This window comes from Pieris napi, chromosome 24 (genome assembly GCF_905475465.1).
Source record: "Pieris napi chromosome 24, ilPieNapi1.2, whole genome shotgun sequence".
Lineage (NCBI taxonomy): Eukaryota > Metazoa > Arthropoda > Insecta > Lepidoptera > Pieridae > Pieris > Pieris napi.
The window spans coordinates 488,588-507,217 of record NC_062257.1 but is presented as its reverse complement, the minus strand read 5'-3'; the positions used below and the strand labels follow the sequence as shown (position 1 = coordinate 507,217).

General features: G+C 31.9%; 3 protein-coding genes across 3 annotated transcripts; 2 read left to right on the top strand and 1 right to left on the bottom strand.

Annotated features, from left to right (window-relative positions):
- Positions 1 to 621: 621 nt before the first annotated feature.
- Positions 622 to 13,078, top strand: LOC125061728 (serine/threonine-protein kinase polo). Its single transcript, XM_047667304.1, has 10 exons — positions 622 to 873; positions 1,477 to 1,701; positions 1,957 to 2,161; positions 2,678 to 2,870; positions 7,096 to 7,325; positions 8,947 to 9,074; positions 10,052 to 10,233; positions 11,042 to 11,175; positions 11,985 to 12,097; positions 12,844 to 13,078. The coding sequence occupies exons 1-10, from the start codon at positions 775 to 777 to the stop codon at positions 13,036 to 13,038; spliced, it is 1,704 nt and encodes a 567-aa protein (XP_047523260.1). The 5' UTR covers positions 622 to 774; the 3' UTR covers positions 13,039 to 13,078.
- A 1,645-nt stretch (positions 13,079 to 14,723) lies between these two features.
- On the bottom strand, positions 14,724 to 16,471 carry LOC125061729 (stromal cell-derived factor 2). The gene is made up of 4 exons (XM_047667305.1): positions 16,327 to 16,471; positions 15,958 to 16,153; positions 15,301 to 15,525; positions 14,724 to 15,130 (listed from the first exon to the last, which is right to left on the bottom strand). Exons 1-4 carry the CDS (start codon positions 16,400 to 16,402, stop codon positions 14,959 to 14,961), a joined length of 669 nt encoding a protein of 222 aa, XP_047523261.1. The 5' UTR covers positions 16,403 to 16,471; the 3' UTR covers positions 14,724 to 14,958.
- A 118-nt stretch (positions 16,472 to 16,589) lies between these two features.
- On the top strand, positions 16,590 to 18,022 carry LOC125061730 (steroid receptor RNA activator 1-like). The gene is made up of 3 exons (XM_047667306.1): positions 16,590 to 16,876; positions 16,952 to 17,368; positions 17,716 to 18,022. The coding sequence occupies exons 1-3, from the start codon at positions 16,837 to 16,839 to the stop codon at positions 17,868 to 17,870; spliced, it is 612 nt and encodes a 203-aa protein (XP_047523262.1). The 5' UTR covers positions 16,590 to 16,836; the 3' UTR covers positions 17,871 to 18,022.
- The last annotated feature ends 608 nt before the right edge of the window (positions 18,023 to 18,630 follow it).

Here is an 18,630-nt window from a genome sequence, read left to right as displayed (position 1 = left end):
AGCTCAAGCTAATACAGAAATTGATGTTTCATTTCATGCAATACCTTCTTTATTATCCTTTAAAAAAGTAAAGAATGGTTATAGTTAAGTCTGAGCAAAGTCTAAGTGCGCTCTATAGATCTCACCCTTAGACCATCAGTCTAAATAAATTGTCAAGACTCACGATTATTCTTTGGACATGTATAATTGAGGTTATTAATTTTATCGAAATTTTAGAAAATCAAAATATGAACTTGATAATATATAATTATTATATACAATATTACAATAAAATATTAATCAACTTTATTATTTTATAGGTCATAGATTTAATTCAATTTCGTTTGTATTGTACCCATAGACTATACAAATCTGTTAATGGGACCTAGATTTTACAGTTACCTGTTTATTTTTAAAGATTATTATAAAAATACAACATAATATAAATAAAATTACAAATATGTAAGAATATATTTTATATTGGCTACTTTTATATTATAATACAATGATCCACAGACTATCATGATATACGAGGCGGCGTTACTATACTATAAATATTTAATTTTTTTAATAATGGCAACATAATAACTAACATCATAAATACTCAAATTTGATTGGTTACTGAACCAACTGAAATAATATGAATTGAACCGTTCAACGCAAAGCAACAAGATTTCAAACGATTTGCCGTTTGAAAATTTCTCTTTGTGAATGTGTCAACAATTGTTACAACCTTGCTGTTAATTTAAAGTTTTATTTGATTTAATTTATATTTTATTTAGTTTATATTTAAAAATGACCTCAATGAAAGAAGATGACAAGAAAGAAATCCCGGAAATTATTCGTGATCCCCAGACTGGCTGTACTTACCAAAGATTACGGTTTTTTGGAAAGGTAATTACTATCATATATCTTTAAAGTGTAAATTTTAATCAATTAAATTATATTTTAGCTTAACTTTGCATGCTTTCTTTCAAAGTTTAATTATAAGCAAACTGGTATAAGAGGTTAGCATCTGGTGGTAATAGTTTTAACTTCTAACGGCTTGAGTTTTTTTCGTGATGCAAATGAATTTCTACCCGTTTACCAATTTTTAGTACATTTAAAACGTAGTATATCTAATTTTAAATTATCACTATAAATTAAAATAATCTCGATTTGCACCTGCTCTAATTGTTCAACACCTAAAAAACCATGAACATCAAATTTTACTTCCTAATAACCTAAATGCATTTTCAAACATACTAGAGTTCTATTAAGAATGGGTTTGATGTTTTGTAGAAATTAATTAATGAATGTGCATAAATTACATATATAAAAAAAAACAATACAACTAAATGCATTTGTATCTTTTATTGCTTATTTACTACTTAGTCAAAGGATGGATACTTGTTGCTTCAGCTTGTTATCATAATTTAAAATTGTAATCACAAACAACACAAACACATTTGTCCACTAGAATAAATTCTTAATTCAAAAACAATTAATTTATTTTAGGGGGGTTTCGCAAAATGTTACGAAATGCAAGATCTTGCTACAGAGCAAGTATGGGCAGGCAAGGTGGTTTCCAAAAAACTGCTTGTAAAAAAGACCCAAAAAGAGAAAACTGCTCAAGAGATCTCCATCCATAGATCACTTCTACATAAACATGTGGTGGGATTCCACAATTTCTTTGAAGATTCCCAGAACATATATATTTTATTGGAGCTATGTAAGAAACGGGTAAGTCCTCATGTGACAACAGAGTTATTTAATTTTTTTATTAACTTAAAGGTAAAATAATTTGATTGATGTGACAAAGTAGTACAAAGCATAGACCTAATATATAATATATTTTATCATATGTCCATGCATACAGCTTTCAGGATATTAATAACTATGCAACAGACAAAAATAAAACACTTATACAGTTTTTAAACAAAGTTGTAAAGCCTATGTCAAGTTTTCAGATCTAGGTTTCAATTAATTATGTTACAGTCGATGATGGAACTGCACAAGAGGAGAAAAGCCTTGACTGAGCCGGAAACAAGGTTTTACATGCACCAAATATTGCTTGGTGTTCAGTATTTGCACCATAAGCGTATTATACACAGAGATCTGAAATTGGGCAATCTCTTCCTTGATGACGACTTGCATGTTAAGATTGGTGACTTTGGTCTAGCTGCCAAAATTGAATATGAAGGTAACTTATTCAAACATCCTTAGTACTATTTATTTATAACTTGTAACATATGTTGCCTTCAGACATGTGTTGGACACTTATATCTCAAAAACAACTGAACCAATTGTGATATATGAATTAGTGGAAATGGAAGTGGAATTATTGATAATTTAGTTGGAAATTAAATCTGCTTGTGTTTTACACTATGTATAGTCATGTGAATGTGAACCCAGCTAAATTGTTTTGATTTGAACTTAGACTTTAAACCACTATGGTGTTTTATTGCTTAATATGTTTAAATGCATAAAATTTATGTCTCTTTGATGGGCATAACACCCTTTACTAATAAACCAACTTCAAAAAGGTTTTGTTACATATAAAATTTGTAAGAAGTATATAGAAAGTGATAGCAATTAGCAATTTCATTAATTTTTGTAAGATCTTATGCACATGCTTTTAGAAAACATCTCTGTCATGTGATAGTTGTACTTTTTTTAGTGTATGTATGTAAGTTATAAGAAAATTATATTTTAATAGGAGAGAGAAAGCAGACTGTTTGCGGTACACCAAATTACATTGCACCAGAGATTTTGACTAAGAAGGGACACTCGTTTGAAGTTGACATTTGGAGCATAGGCTGTATTATGTATACGCTGCTTGTGGGCAAGCCGCCGTTTGAGACATCCACACTTCAAGATACATACAAGAGAATAAAGAAGTGTGAATACAAGTAAGTGAAGGATATTATTATTTTGTAGGCGTGACTGGATTACACCAATTTTATAATTAAAGAAATTTTAATGAGTAACTGATGTCGTACTGAACCAATTATCATTTTTAGCAAAATACATCAATGTAGCAAGTAACTTAGGTATTAATGAAAAAATATTTAGGAAAATTATGATATCCCATCTGAAAGACATGGAATAGTGTTCGCACTTGTATATATTTATAAGTCATTGCCAGTTTTAATAGAAATAATGCAGAGAAATTTATTTGTAAAATGTCATTTATTTAAACACAAATGATAAAGCCTAAAGCCTAAAACAGTTTTGTAACTGTTTTTTGTTGTGAATAAATTAAATAGTGCTTATCAGTGTACCTGATGTATTTTAAACCTTTTTTTTTGCCATTTGGGTATTATTCCATTCACATTTAGTCTTGGCAAGCTTGCAAATTGCTTGTCTTATTAAGGCTGCCTTTATAAAATATCTATTATAGACTTCATTGTATATATATATATATATTTTGACATGTAGCAGGAATTATGATCCCCATAAGACATAATTTCAATAGTCTCGACTGTATTAGATTAGTTAGATTTAGATAGTATGACTTGCAAGAACACCAATTACATAAATTCCAATACCCAATTACATAAAAAGAGTATTTCCATCTCATGATAATAGTACTATTGCATTTGAATTATATTCCCTGTAACAGTATAATACAAATAATGTTGGTAACATAGTTACACGAAAGACGAAACATTTGGGAAACAATTCGTCTTTTGTTCTAAACTATTCAATTTTAAAAGCCTAATCTGCTTTTTTACTAGTAAATTTTTGCTTATTGTTAAAATAAATTCTACAACTGGCAGTGTAATGTTTTTATAGTATTTTATTTTTTGTAATATTTATGTTTGCCAAATTTGTCATATATTTTACAAAAGATTGTAACATATAATGTAGATATAGCATTATGGTGTGGTAAACTTTAATAAATAAACTATCAGCTGTTACCTTTAAAGAATTTAGGTTACAGTTGATTTACTTAGAATATTTTTAGTATAGATACATTTTATTTCGTTCTTAGTTATTTATATAAATTATGGGTTAATATTCCTTGCCGCACAGTGAGGGGATAAGCATGGCAATAGAGGTGTGTTGTGGCCCATGGAAAACCCTCGGTGCACGATACGCACAGGCCGTTATCAACAATAACACACTTAGACAAGAATACAGGTTATATTTGTTACACATTGGTGAAGGGACGCTTTTGTGTAACTTAACTAAGCTCAAGGGCGTCGCCGGATAATTGTTGAGAGGGGCTAGAAGTAGCTATAGAGTTTGAGCAGTGTTTCCCAACGTTTTTAAAGTGAAACTTTTATTACATCGTGTCAAACTTTTTCGTCGTGTGTTGCATGTCGCGTGACGGTCGGCCGCGGAGTAGGGATAAAGTGAAAGGCGCTCGTCATAGCAGCCAAGGCCAATATGGCGGCGCCTATAGTTCGCAGCAGCTGACTTTGTTGTGTATAGACTATTATTTAATATGTGTATATAATCTAAATAATTGTTAAGTATTATGTATGACGAACTCTCTAAGACACAGAGTTCAATAAAAATATTATTATTATTTCCCATTATCATTGATAAAGCGATTTTTATACCCTTAATGGAATAATATTCCATAAAATTTTAGTTAAATGTCTATAATGTGAAAAAAAGTTTCACTGTTACCGTGTTTTCATAAAACCACACAATCCTTTTTTTTGTGCCATGCCTCTATTCAACATACATAACTTTTATTAAAAAAATATCGTTAAATTAATGAAACAAATGATACCTATCATATTTTTCCGTTTTGGGCGGAAATTACTACGAAGTAGCTAAAGCTTAGGTTTCCTAGAAAAGCGGTGCCGTTATCTAACGGCCGTAATATAGCGTTTGGTGACGTCACCCATACGATGTCTATAAATAACATCGGAGTTAATTTCCTAGAGAACGTTGAGTGTCACCGTAACGTCAAATAGCGGTGCTGTCATTTGCATGACGGCCGTCATAGCGGTTCCCATATTTAATTAATACAATGAGTGGAAATGTGACTTGGACGAGCGTTATCGTTTTTTTTTTTCATTATGTTAAAAATTAAAGACGGCCGTTATTAACAACCGTAAAATGACGGCCGTTGGTTAGCGGCACCGCTTTTCTAGGAAACCTAAGCTTAACGATACACAGTAATCTATATAATAAAAAATTGAAATTCTAATTCCAAATAATTTTTATAACAATCAAATTGCCCCCCTGAGGGGCGTAGCGCCTCGTTGGGAAACACTATAGAGTAAGTAATTATTAATTAATAAATAAACTGTTTTTTTTTTCTGGGACAGCCTGCCCCGTCCTGGCGACACCCTTGACTATGCTTATATATTTCGTGCTATGTGCCGATTCCTAAAACCCTGATACGTTCTAGGCAATTTTATATTTGTTTCACGATTTTATGATTATATGTGCTCCTTACTTCGATTCTTCGTTGTAAGGCCGTTTCTCCACTGCTCCGGTCCGGCAACCGTTAATTACCGATCCGATTTAGAAACTCACAACAGTACTTACGTGCTTCTCCACTACTCCGGCATCCGGTTTTTAAGGATCCGATAACTTGTTACATCGGAACGCGGTGTTTTATCGGTCCAAGTATATCGAAGTATCCAAGAGGTTATAAATTATTATTCACATGTTTATTTATAGTTTCTTTAATTTGAAAGAATCTGGATAAAATAAAAAAATAAAATATGTTTATTATGGAACATAAGATCATCACTTACTTACGTATCACTTATTATTCACGTCATTAAATTTCAATTTGTAGGCATCCCTACTCATCAGCAAACCTGGATACAAACAAAGCAAACATCGGATAACCTGGACCAAACCAAATTATGTTGCTATTTATTTATATTTTTGTACCATAGTATTAGTGAACTATTTATTAAGGAGATTATAATATTTTAAGATAGACAATATAAATAAAGTAATAAACTTGCCAGAGCAATAAAATATTCAGAATTTAGAACGTTTTATTAATAAAATAAAGTATATGGGTTTTAGTTAATAGAAGTGTTGCATGATAAATATACAAGTATCGCTTATTGTCGGATCGGATATAGTGGAGAAGTGCAATCCGGCCTTCCGATATTTTTCTCATGACTCATTTCGGTATCCGACGCCGGACCGGAGCAGTGGAGAAAGGGCCTAAGACATGGTTTTTGACGATTTCATTCATAAAGACCTGTTTAACAAAAAGAAATTGGTCTATCTCTATCTATCTATCTGGAGACCAATTAAGGGTGAAGTACCTACTTAACATAGTAGGCTAATATTCTGCTAACGATGTTGTACCATTCAATGTTTGCACAGATCATGATTCATATCACCTTAACCACACTTAACTTATGTAGCTTAGACATTGTATTCAATTTTCGCCTAAAATTTAGTTAATATTAATAGAAGGAATTAATAAAACTAGTAAATTGTTCACTTCACTGGAGGATGTAATTTACTTTTGCGTCTTTCGGTCACTTTTACGTACCTGCAATGAAATCGAACCCGGGCCTTCACGATGCTAATATAAAAAAAATTGTATAGTACAGTAATCTCTCATATAACGCGTTAAACGCGTTATAGACAATTGTAGTAGTATTCACGTAAAACCGTTTTTTTTAACAATTCATAAACTAGGACACCAATTTAATTAAGATATTTAGTTTAATTTTATAACAACACAGTTGAATGTGCAAAGGTATGCAAAACTAATTATGGAGTTGACAAATCATTCTAAATTTCACACTACAGGTATCTTGAGAAATACCGCGTAATATAGTGAAAAATTCACGTTTTTAATGTCACACTACAGAAATGTATCTTGAGAAATACCGCGTAATATGGGCAAAAATTCGCATTATATGGGCGGGGGGAATCGCGTTATAGGGGGGATTACTGTACACGTATTCTCTTCGAACACAAAATTAAACAGTTACTTTTTTTTGGTTTAATAATAACTTTATTTGTCATAATAATTGCATACATAATTCACTTACTGAGAAACAATATTTAAAACTAAGATTAAAAATTAGAATTATCCATTATAATTTACATAGATCGTGCTCAGGCCTCAACTATACACTATATTTAATAGAGGAAGGTCTTGGTCCTCCATAAATAGAATAACAATTTCAGGATTCCATCGGCTCTCCGCAAGCCTGCTGCCTCAATGATAGTCCTGCAGCTCCAAGCGAACCCAACCCTCCGGCCCTCTGTGGACAAATTGCTCCAGCATGAGTTCTTCTCATCCGGGATAATGCCAGCAGCTCTGCCAGTTTCTTGTCTGACCACAGCTCCACGGCTTGACCAGTTGATCGAGGGAGAGCCGATACATAGACGTCCACTGAATGAAGTCAACAGTAATGGTAAGTTTAAAATTTATCGTCACGATCGTAGAACAATGACGGATTTGAAAAAACATCAAAATCCACTTTTTATCATATTTGGATATTGCATTGACTAAATATTTTGGCTACATTTAAAAAAAAAAGGGTGCGTGTACTTATGTACGCGTGTAAGAAGTTATACTTCTTTGGTTTTCTTTATTTTTTTTAAATATAATTAATTAATATTTAACGTAAATAATTTAATAATATTTAGTATATTATTCAATTATTAATTAATATTAATAACAATTATTATTATTATTTATTATATTATTAATTCAATTTAATAACTTGGTATGTTTCATAACCTTTTAACTAAGTAACAATAGGTCTTTGTGAAAAAACATTGCTACATTTCTTTGAAAAAATTATTAAAACTCCTTTATTTGTTTAAAAGGTAAATGTCATTATGGAATATGGTCATTCAAAATTTGCTATCTTCGAACTTCACGCATATTCTATTTCTTTTTACTTATAGATTGTCTTATTCCCATCTCGCTCGCGCACGCTATAATCACACTGACAACTTTGTGTCACGGTGCGCGCGCAATCGTAAAATTTCACTCTCATCAATTTTTCATAACGCGCCTAAAGAAGTATAACTTCAAAAAATCCACGTGTATTAAATTTCAAATTAATCCGTCGGTAAAGTGACGGATTTGATAGAAACATGCAATTTTTCTAGAAAACTGCGTAATTTCATGTTATTATTTTTATTTTGTTTAAAAACAAACCCTTTTAATTGCTTGTATGCCAATTTTCATAATAATAGAATATGAATTAAAATAGTTATGACAAAAACTAACATGATAATATTATTTTGAAATGGCTGCCCTGTAAAGTTTACTATTTGTCAGATCCGTCACTATTCTACGACTATGACGGTATGCAATTTTCTATTCCTAGGTCTTTAACATCTAATCGAATTCCTCCCCATCTCCCCGAAGTGAGCCCGCGCACTTGTCGTTGACGTAATTTTTTAAATATCCCTATTACAAAGCGTAAAAGACATTTAATTTAATCGGAAATTTAGCTTGCCATCCTTTTTCTAATTGAAATTTAAGTTTTCAACCAAAAAAAATTCGAAGACTCGACAAAGATGTTTCGCTATTTCCTAATACAAGATTTCAAATACTCGGCATTTTATAAATCAACTAGCAGACCGGCCAAGCGTTGCTGTGGCTAAGATTTTTGTTATATTACATAGTAGTAAACTATTCAAGAGAATCGGCAGGAGAACACCAGCCATGTTGACTACCATGCTTTTTTGGTGGTTATGCCATTAAATTGTAGCTTATGTGAAACGTTGGTACTTTCAACACAGCGCCATCTGTTAGAATTGTGACTATCAAATAATAAACAAATATTTTGCAATAAAATAATATTGCAGGTATAAATTGAGATGTAAGCTATCCTATCTTTTAAGTTAGATCAAATTGCACACGGTGTGCAAATTTGATTGAAATCGGTTCGGTAGTTTAGGAGACCATAGCGGACAAACAACGTGACACGTAATTTATATATATTAAGATTAGATAAAAGGAAATTCTGATACAATTTTTTTTTTAAAGGGTTTATCATATACATGTAAATTTTCCAGACATGATGGCGGTAGATTCGCCAGTTAAGCCCCAACCACCAGAAGAGCTCCGAGCAGTGGAATCCACCGGCCACAGGCAGAACCTTATGGCGCTTCGGGACCAAATTGCTTCGTTGCTCACTAGCAAGGTAATTGCCATTCTATTAAATAAAATTCATTTATCATTTGTCCTTTTTATTTACTTACACTGAATTATACATAAGGGAGCGTTCGAGTATAACGTAACCAATTTTGTCCTTTCGTAAAACATTACGATGGCGGGGATTGAATTACGCGTTATTGTTAATATTATTTTCGACTTTTCAGTACTTTACACCACGTAATGGTAACTTTTAGGTATAAAGAGTCACTGGTGGTCACGAAACGTTTTACTAATGGGTAATGTAAAAATTTAAAAAACGTTACGGCGCGCTACTTGGGGGTTAATAATCTCTACAAATTTCGTGACGTAATACTTGAACGCGCTCCCTAATACAAATTTATAAAAAGGGTGCGTGTACTTATGTGCGCGCGTAAGAAGTTATACTTCTTTGGCTTTCTTTATTTTTTTTAAATATTAAATAATTAATAACAAATATTTAACGTTTATAATTTAATAATATTTAGTATATTATTCAATCTACTATATAAAAATAAGTCGGGTTTTCCTTCCTGACGCTATAACTCCAGAACGCACGAAACGATTTCCACGGTTTTGCATTCGTTGTAAAGGTCTCGGGCTCTGTGAGGTTTATAGCAAAGAAAATTCAGGAAAAATTTCAACAGAAAAGCGGGATCACCAAACGAAATGTTACATAAAACGAAGCCATCTGGTGGCGAAACGGAGTTCGCCGAGTTTGCCAGTTATTAATGAATATTAATAATAATGATTATTATTATTATTTAATTATACTATTCGCCTTTCATTGCAATTGGGTTTTGGGCCACCCACAAATAAAATTATTATGAAAGAAACCGAAACAACTAAAGATTGTCGTGAATAGAGGCCGAAATGATTTGGTGACTGGAAACATTCAATATATCAAACTAATTTCTTATAATGTCATCAATTAAAATTTCCCATGCCCCATTACGGGTCTAACTTTATAATATAATGCTCTTTCAGCTGAAATGTCGTCCCGAGTGCCTGACTGACGAGTTGAGTGACCCTGCAGCTCAACCATTGGTGTGGGTCGGGAAGTGGGTTGACTATAGTGACAAATATGGCTTCGGATACCAATTGTGTGATGAAAGTGTTGGAGTCATGTTCAATGATACAACCAAGCTTATTATGCTTGCTAATGGAGTGTGAGTATATTTTATCTAGAAGTACTGGGTCGGATTTAAATATAACTTTTTTAACGAATTTTGTATGGTTTACGGATACGAATTAATTGGTTACGACTAACACAGCTACTTAAATTAAAATTAAAATGTTTTTTTTTTTTTATGTAATAGGAGGCAAACGGGCAGGAGGCTCACCTGATGTTAAGTGATACCTCTGCCCATGGACACTCACAATGCCAGAAGGCTCGCAAGTGCGTTGCCGGCCTTTCAAGAATTGGTACGCTCTTTTCTTGAAGGACCCTAATTGGTTCGGAAATACTTCTGTGGGCAGCTGGTTCCACATAAAAAAATAAATAAAGAAATCTATTCTCATTAAAAACAATGTCATCATCACGTTAAAATATTAACATATTATAAACAGAAAAAGTAAAAGTATATCATGTTGCCATAAGCTTTTCGACCGCAAACCCTTGTTTGTCCCCAAAATTACGATTACGGTATTTTCAATGTTTGTTCATGTTGAAATGTTGAAAATTTTGACAGCAGGGGTTATTTCATTTTTATTGGTGTAAATACTTTATAAATGAACAGAAAAAAAACAAAACAAATACTTAGCAATTTTTTTGTGTTTTTTTGAGATTTGAGGGTATTAACAAGACGCGGCCCATACTAGGTTGTCTGTTCTAATAATTCAACTAAATATGTAGTATTATTATGTTCGAAACAAAAAAAAACAATTCACAAACTAAAATTAAATACGATTTTTTGTAACATAACTAATTAATAATAACGATAAGGCCATATTTTCATTTATATAAAATAATTCCAGTACCGTCCACTACATTGACCGACAAGGCAAAGAGCAGTATATGACAATGCACAAATACCCATCGGAGCTGGAGAAGAAGATGAAACTCTTGACCTATTTCAGAAGATACATGACTGAACATCTTATGAAAGCAGGTAAACATTGTTATCATGCACTAAAAGCTATATTAAATCAAACTGCAATTTTTTTTTATACTATGAAAATAAATATCTGTTACTCAGATAATGTAGCATTCTTATAGTACTTTTTAATATGTGAAGAAGTTTGTGTTACAATAATACAAATCTTTACTCTCTATTATATTAGTATAGTATAATAAAAAATATTTTTAGCTTTTATATGCCTCATTGGAATTAATAACTTAGAGACATTATTTAAACAAATTAAAAGTTGTATGAGGCTTACGTCTTGTCTTTTAAAGTCTTCCATCCTTCATATTATGGTATAAACATCGTCCAGACAATTAATAAAGGTGTAAAGTTTAACAACTGGATTTGAATCTGGAAGAAACTTTTTTGCCTGCCTTGAATTTCTTTTTTATTTAATCTTAAGCTACATACAAAAACATTGATACATTGAAACAAACAAACCTTTTGTAAAACGTTACGATACGGGACAGGGATTGAATTACGCGTATTGTTAATATTATTTTCTACTTACACCATATAATAGTAACTAAAGAGTCACTAGGTGGTCATGAAACGTTTTACTATACTTGGGTACTGTAAAACGTTACAGTGAGTTACATGGGGGGGGGTCAATAATCTTCAAAAATTGCGTTACGTAATACTTGAACGCTCCCCAACCTAGTTTCATCGAAATCAGTTTAGTACTTTGTGAGACATGGGTATCCATCAAACTCTGGAGTAGGCATATACATTATATATAAGTGACTTAAAATAGGGTTTGAAGCCGGTTTGATTTTAAATAACTTGTGTTACAGGTGCATCTGTGTCAGTGCGGGAAAGTGACGGTCTGTCTCGATTGCCTCACCTCCACCAATGGTTTAGAACCACTTTGGCCGTTATCATGTACCTGACTAATGGCACGCTACAGGTAAATCATTTTGATAATGTTTCCTTCATTTAAATAAAAATACCAAAATAAAAGAACCAAATGTAGTACTTTTAAGTAAATCTCTACTAAATTAAATACTTTCGCCAAGATTTTATTTTCATTTTAAACAGTTTGAACGCCTTGGATTTAATTTGTCACTTTCAAAGAGAAAAGAGGTTAATTTTTGTAGCGACACCTACAATTACTATAATGATGTTAAACTCTAAATTTTAAAGTTAAATTTAAGAAATGTATCAAAGAAAAGCTGTATAAAAAGGCTTACTATAAAGTCAACGATTATCTAGTTAATAAAAGGGCCTGGGACTAGTGCTAGACAGGCTACTTCTAATTTATTTGCGATATTTGTTTTAAAATAAGTGTTGTTTGATGATTTGCTATTTTAAAAGAGTACCGAGAGTTTTTTACGCCGGCTTTTTCTCTCGGCCTACATCCTCTGTCTTCTTTGCCGATGAGTAGGGATGCCTACAAATTCAAATTTAATGACGTGGAATAAGTGATACATGTATCTTATGTTCCATAATAAACTTTTTTTTTTTAAACGCGCAAGCAGAGTAACTCCGACCTTAGCCTCATGGCTCAGGTCAGACTGAAGATTCTTGAGCATCTCCCTTTCTGAACAATTGATTGAGATTTGCGAAACGGTTTGATGTTGTTGGTTGTTAAACAAACAGTATCATAAATACTAATTGTGACTACATTTAACAATACTTCAATATTTTTTACAGATAAACTTCCAAGACCACACAAAGATCATTCTGTGTCCGCTTATGCAAGCGGTGACATACATAGATGTAGAGAAAAACTTCAGAACATTCAGATTTGCAACGATCGAGGAACACGGCTGCGACAAGAAACTCTACACAAATCTCAAATATGCTTTAGAAAAAATGAACAGTATTTTAACGAACAAGTTATGTTAAATTAGATTTTGAAATATATTTTTAGATATTTTTAATGTTACCCGGTTAATTTTTTATTGGGTTCCAATAGACGATCGAATTAGCTTCGTAAGTAAAGAGGGCGAGTCTGTTATGAAAATGTACTGAAAAAATCGATATAAATATGCTCGACGCTAATATTCAAATACTAGCAGTAGTTCGGCAATTTCGCATTATTCAACATTTAGTAGATAGCATTATAGCCGGAGGTAATTTTTTAAATATACCCGAAGTGAAAGTGTGTGGCGATAGCAAATTTACTCAAGAAATTTTTCTTTTCAATCAAATACCAATAAAACTATATTATATCTCAGCAAGTGCCTTGATGTACTTGTAAAAGTACAAAAACCCTAAATTTGATTTATAATAATAAAAATTTGGATTGCAAGCACCAATGAAATTTAAGTCTAATTTTCAATATTAACTTTTTATTTGTATTAAGTTAGTTGTGTAAAAAAAACCTGTATATAACTAACGCAAAATTTACCTTATAATGACTGAGAAATGATCAAATTATTTGGATCTATATCGTACAGAATAGCAGACTTGGTCCCTAAATGCCAACTTATTTCATATTAGCGATCAATTTTACTAAGAATTTTTAGAACATTGTTGTTCCACATTCCACTGGTTGGTTTTTTTAATTTGCACAAGGTTACCTGAAATTTGTAAAGTTGACTTAAAGTAAGATTATGATATTGAATATGACAATACGCAAGCAATCCTTAGGGCTAAGTCTCAACTTAGAATGCATACTCCTTCCGGCCTAAGTATTTATTAAGTGCATGCTAAGCAAGATTTCATCAAACTCTAATGTTTCTATTCACATCATTCACTTGTAAGCTGAGTCTAAGTTTTTACTGAGTTGTTCTTAGCGCTAACTCTTTAATTTTAATCTTACCATAAGCTTGCTTTATAAATTTCTTATAACCATCTCTTTATAATTCAGAAACAGTTTTATCATAAAGAGATTATGATTGGTCATCACATTAGAGGGATGTACGAAGTTAAGATTTCTTAATTATTTAAAAATTTTCACTCTTACATAATATTTTTATCCAAAAAGCATCATGACTGAAACACTGGTGCGATATAACGATCCTTTGTATTGTTTTTAGTTTTATAAACTCTTATTTTTTAAGTTTGTGTGCTTCAATGCAATGAATTGGTACAATCTGGGAGGAAAGGAATAATTCTTATGTTCACAATTTAGACAATCAAAAATATTGAAAGTCAAAAGTTCCTGTCTTATGCTAAAACTACAAATAGTTGTAGATTTATCCAGGTTTTTGCCATTGACCAAATTAAAAAAGTACATTTATTTATTTTTAATTAATAATAATTGGTTGCGTTTTGTGTACTTTAAAGTATCGGTCACAAATTGGTATTTTGATGCCAGGGTTAGTAAATATTAAGAGTGGTTAAGGAGTTGTACATTAGAACTTGCTTATAATTCTGATGAAAAAATTCACAGAAATATCAGTTTAGACTTCTTAGCTATTTTTAGTCTAGATTTGAACATTAGAATTAGCATTGTTGATAGGAAGATGTAAGTATGATAACTTTTCGATGTTGAAGCACTGCATTTTTAGCAACATTTCTCGGAGGTTAATTACCTCATGTAGTTATAATACTTGACAATAAAGGTTTTAGTAAAATTTTGTGTATTTATTTGTATCACAATTTATTCTCACAAAGTTGTGCATTCAGCAGCATCTTTTGCTTATAAGATTTAATAAAACATTTGTGTTTAGTCCTATTGAACCCAAATTGTTTGCATCTTAAAAAATAATAAATAAGTTTTTTCAGAGGTGTAGACAGTGATGATTAATTCAATCTTTGGTAAACTTGAAAAATTTATATAAATTGTAATCTGATGAACATAAAATTTCAATTATTGTTCTATAATTCAGTATGTATTGCTGCTTGGTGTGGTAATAGGTCACTGGGATGTACAAATAATCCTTCCATTGCTTGCCAGTCAGTGTATGCCCCATATTGAGATGTAACACCAACTATTTCTCCTTGACCACTGATCGGGCGGCCAAATGTTCTGCCTGACCCAGCCAGATACCTAAAAGTTAAATAGTTGTAAGATTCTAAAGCCTAGACATATCCACAAATTAAATTAAATTAAGCTTTAACTATTTAAATACTTGCCACAAAACTTATAAACTAGAAAATATAATAAATTTGTTGCAAACATTTGCTCCTAGTCTAACATTTATTGAGAATTTTACTTACGCTGCTGTGTCAATATGTTTTAATTTGACTGGAGTATCTCTTCTCCAGTAGTCATTGTTGCACACAACAGTCCAGTTGTCACCACTGTCACCCTCTCCACCATCATCACCATATGCTGACACTTCCTGATTTCCTGATAGTGGCGATGAGAAGTAATGTGAATGTAGATTCTTCTTTGTTGCTACATGCTGAAGCCGGATGTTGGTATTACATTTAATTGGAGACCTAGATCATAAAAAATATTTATAACAGTTAATATAAAGAACAATGTTGACCTAGTGGCTTTAACACTGATTCTCATCTCTAGGTCATAAGTTCCAGGCCCACCTATGTGCTTTCTGCCTATATGCACATTTAATCTCACAAGGTAAGGAAAACATTGTGAGGAAACTAGCAAGCTTTAGTCCGAAAAAATCCAAAATCGGAAAAAGCAAATGATCATGCAACAGGTATAGAATCTGATGCCGTGATCAAGGGTTGAAGTCACTGGTTTTGAAATATATATGAAGCGCTTTGATGTCCTGTCTGCCACATAGTGTATGTCACTAGATAAAAAAAATATCAATGTAGATAAAGTAGAGTCAAATATATGATGTACAAGTTCAAGAAAGTAAAATAATAATAAAAGGAAAGCATGAAATAGTTGAATACACTTACCCTCTTTTACAAGTTTCACCCATAGCTGGTCGCACTAGCCAATGACTGTTATGATCATCACTTACATCCACAGCTGTAATCGACTGCTGGCCAGAACCGGAGCCGTATTTGACATCGTGCGAGTGAAGACGAAGACGCAAATCCGTGTTCATTATCTTTAACATTGTGCCGCATGTTACAAATTCAGCCCGTGACGCTAAAATATATAAGAGAAAATTATTTTTCTATTCGATTTCCAGGGTTTGGTAACATATATTCATTCAAATTCCGCCCCTAACATTGGGCCACGTAATTATCAACCATGCACAGTTGTAAACAACACCGCGCTTCAGAATAATTCCAGTTAAAATAAATTACTGAAACACTAACCTTTGGATATTTTGGAAATGCATATTATAAATAAAAATACTATTGGAAAAACGTGAAATAATTTTACAAACACCATTTTTCAGCTTAAATAAATATTTATCAATTAAATTTCGGCACTAGTCGCCTCACGCCTGTCGACCCTTCGCTGATTTTAGTATTGACAAATGTCAACTGTGAAGTGAGTGAACTGACAATATATAATATAATTATAATTTGATACCTGTAACCTACTGTCATTGTCAAGTAAGCAAAATCATTTTACATCATCAAGTTACACTTCACATTTCAAAATAGAAAAAGTTTCAATTTATAATATAATATGGTTTGAATTTCAAATTTTGCAAGTGTTTTGCAATAATTCTTCTTTCACTTTCTAGTTTATTGCTAACACTTAACAGTCTATAAGATAGCATTTAAGTAAAGATTAGAGGACATTCTGTTTCTGTATTTCTATACATAATAATTTGAAAAACAGAACTTTATCATTATATCACTAAGTGTGTACTAGTCATGGACAACATCAATAAACCTCCTGAATCAAATGGCAGAGGTAATGTAGCAAAGCATATTTTAAGTTTTAATATAATACATAGTTTTATTTTCGACTAATAAATTGAAATTTTAGTGTCTTTCGATCCTGGTTGGAACGATCCACCAACTTTCACATACAACGCGCAACAGCCGACACCAAATAAACCCCGATTAAACAAAAGAGTTGCTTTTCCACTATCAAATAATGGCGATAATTTGCCCCCAGCTCCTATGAAATTACCTCCAATGCTATCAGCATTACCTCCTACTCCAATATTGCCACCTCCTGTACAAAAAACTATATATGGAAATACAGAAGAAAATATGCAGGTTGATAGTGAAAAAACCTTAAATAATGTAAAAGAAACATTGTTAGATATTTTAAATAACAGTACTGAATTGGGAACTAAAGTAGAGAGTATAAGAAAGAAAATATGTGCCATGGAAGATATGTGGACAAATGGAAAAATAAATGCACAGGTGCAGTTAAAAATGCAGGAACTAACTCAAGGTAATAAATTTTAACAATTGTTTTTTAATAATTTATAAAGCAATAATTATTAGCACTGTTTGTTATTAAGATGATTTTAGTTGAATTCAGCAGGCAATTTCAAGCCTTTGGTACATATAAAAACATTCAAAATAACACTTTTTAGGAAAGATTTGAGGAACTTTAAAATCACTAACTTTAATAATACATTAAATTAAATAACATGATGTGTTACCTATATGATCAAATGATTTTTGACTTTTGATAATAAGTACAGGAAGCTTAAGTCAATAAGTGATCTACCAACAAAATAAATAAAAGACATCAAAATATAGGATTAAAACACTTATAATTCCCTGTTCTTTCAGCCCTTAAGGATGACAACCCTTCCAAAGCTGATGAGATCCACAAAGCCTTGATGGTAGACCATGTCAGTATAGTTGGTACTTGGATGCCGGGTGTGAAACAACTTATCTATCACTGCATAGCCCGAACGGAATTATTAGCAATAGATAAAGAATAACTATTATAAGCATAAATGATGTAATATATATTTTTATCTATAATCATATTCATTCAAAACATAATAGTGTATGTATTATTGTGCATAAAATAAAAAAATAATATATCCTTAAAAACTGCTGTGTAAATAATAAAGATCTATAGCAAACTGTATTTTGTGTCTGTCAAGCTTCCATTTTCCATCTGTAATTTTCGATTGAGGGTCATTAAAAAACCTCTGTGTACTGTCTAGGATCTATCCTAGAAGTTGAAATATCTTTAAAATATTTAGGTCTTGTATATGTTGCAATCACCTAGTTAAGGAGTGTCGGGGCTGTTCAAGTATTATGTAAGCACTATAGGGGTGCGGGGTATTTAATATTTGGTGATTAACAGTAATTATTTGCTTCTTTACACATAAATTGTCTATGCTTGAAAACGAAATGCATTTTCGAGGATTCCTACAAAAAATTAATATGTTTAGGTACTATTATTTTTGAGAGCTTTGCTCACTTTTGCTGACAAGAGGAAGGGGGGGAATAATTGCAGTTAATCTGCTTACGTAATACTTGAACGACCCCTATGTAGGAAATTCAACATAATTAGTTGCTTAAAGATTCGGCGCTACCAATTGTACACTACATACTGTCGCAATACAAAATATGAGGTAACATAAACCCGTACAAATCCTTAACAATTTTATGAAAACGGTTACCGATACTACTTATTATGTAAGTGACCAACCTGCAATCAAATCCAGGACATCTTGATCAGAAAAGAGT

What these genes read in the sequence shown, in the direction of transcription:
- LOC125061728 (XM_047667304.1), top strand. Translation starts at nt 775, where the DNA reads ATGACCTCAATGAAAGAAGATGACAAGAAAGAAATCCCGGAAATTATT. An exon ending in GATTACGGTTTTTTGGAAAG is followed by an intron (nt 874 to 1,476) that starts GTAATTACTATC and finishes AATTTATTTTAG; the next exon opens with GGGGGTTTCGCAAAATGTTA. An exon ending in TGACTAATGGCACGCTACAG is followed by an intron (nt 12,098 to 12,843) that starts GTAAATCATTTT and finishes TATTTTTTACAG; the next exon opens with ATAAACTTCCAAGACCACAC.
- LOC125061729 (XM_047667305.1), bottom strand. Translation starts at nt 16,402, where the DNA reads ATGGTGTTTGTAAAATTATTTCACGTTTTTCCAATAGTATTTTTATTT. An exon ending in CATTTCCAAAATATCCAAAG is followed by an intron (nt 16,154 to 16,326) that starts GTTAGTGTTTCA and finishes TATATATTTTAG; the next exon opens with CGTCACGGGCTGAATTTGTA. An exon ending in AAACATATTGACACAGCAGC is followed by an intron (nt 15,131 to 15,300) that starts GTAAGTAAAATT and finishes TTTAACTTTTAG; the next exon opens with GTATCTGGCTGGGTCAGGCA.
- LOC125061730 (XM_047667306.1), top strand. Translation starts at nt 16,837, where the DNA reads ATGGACAACATCAATAAACCTCCTGAATCAAATGGCAGAG. An exon ending in TCCTGAATCAAATGGCAGAG is followed by an intron (nt 16,877 to 16,951) that starts GTAATGTAGCAA and finishes TTGAAATTTTAG; the next exon opens with TGTCTTTCGATCCTGGTTGG. An exon ending in AATGCAGGAACTAACTCAAG is followed by an intron (nt 17,369 to 17,715) that starts GTAATAAATTTT and finishes CTGTTCTTTCAG; the next exon opens with CCCTTAAGGATGACAACCCT.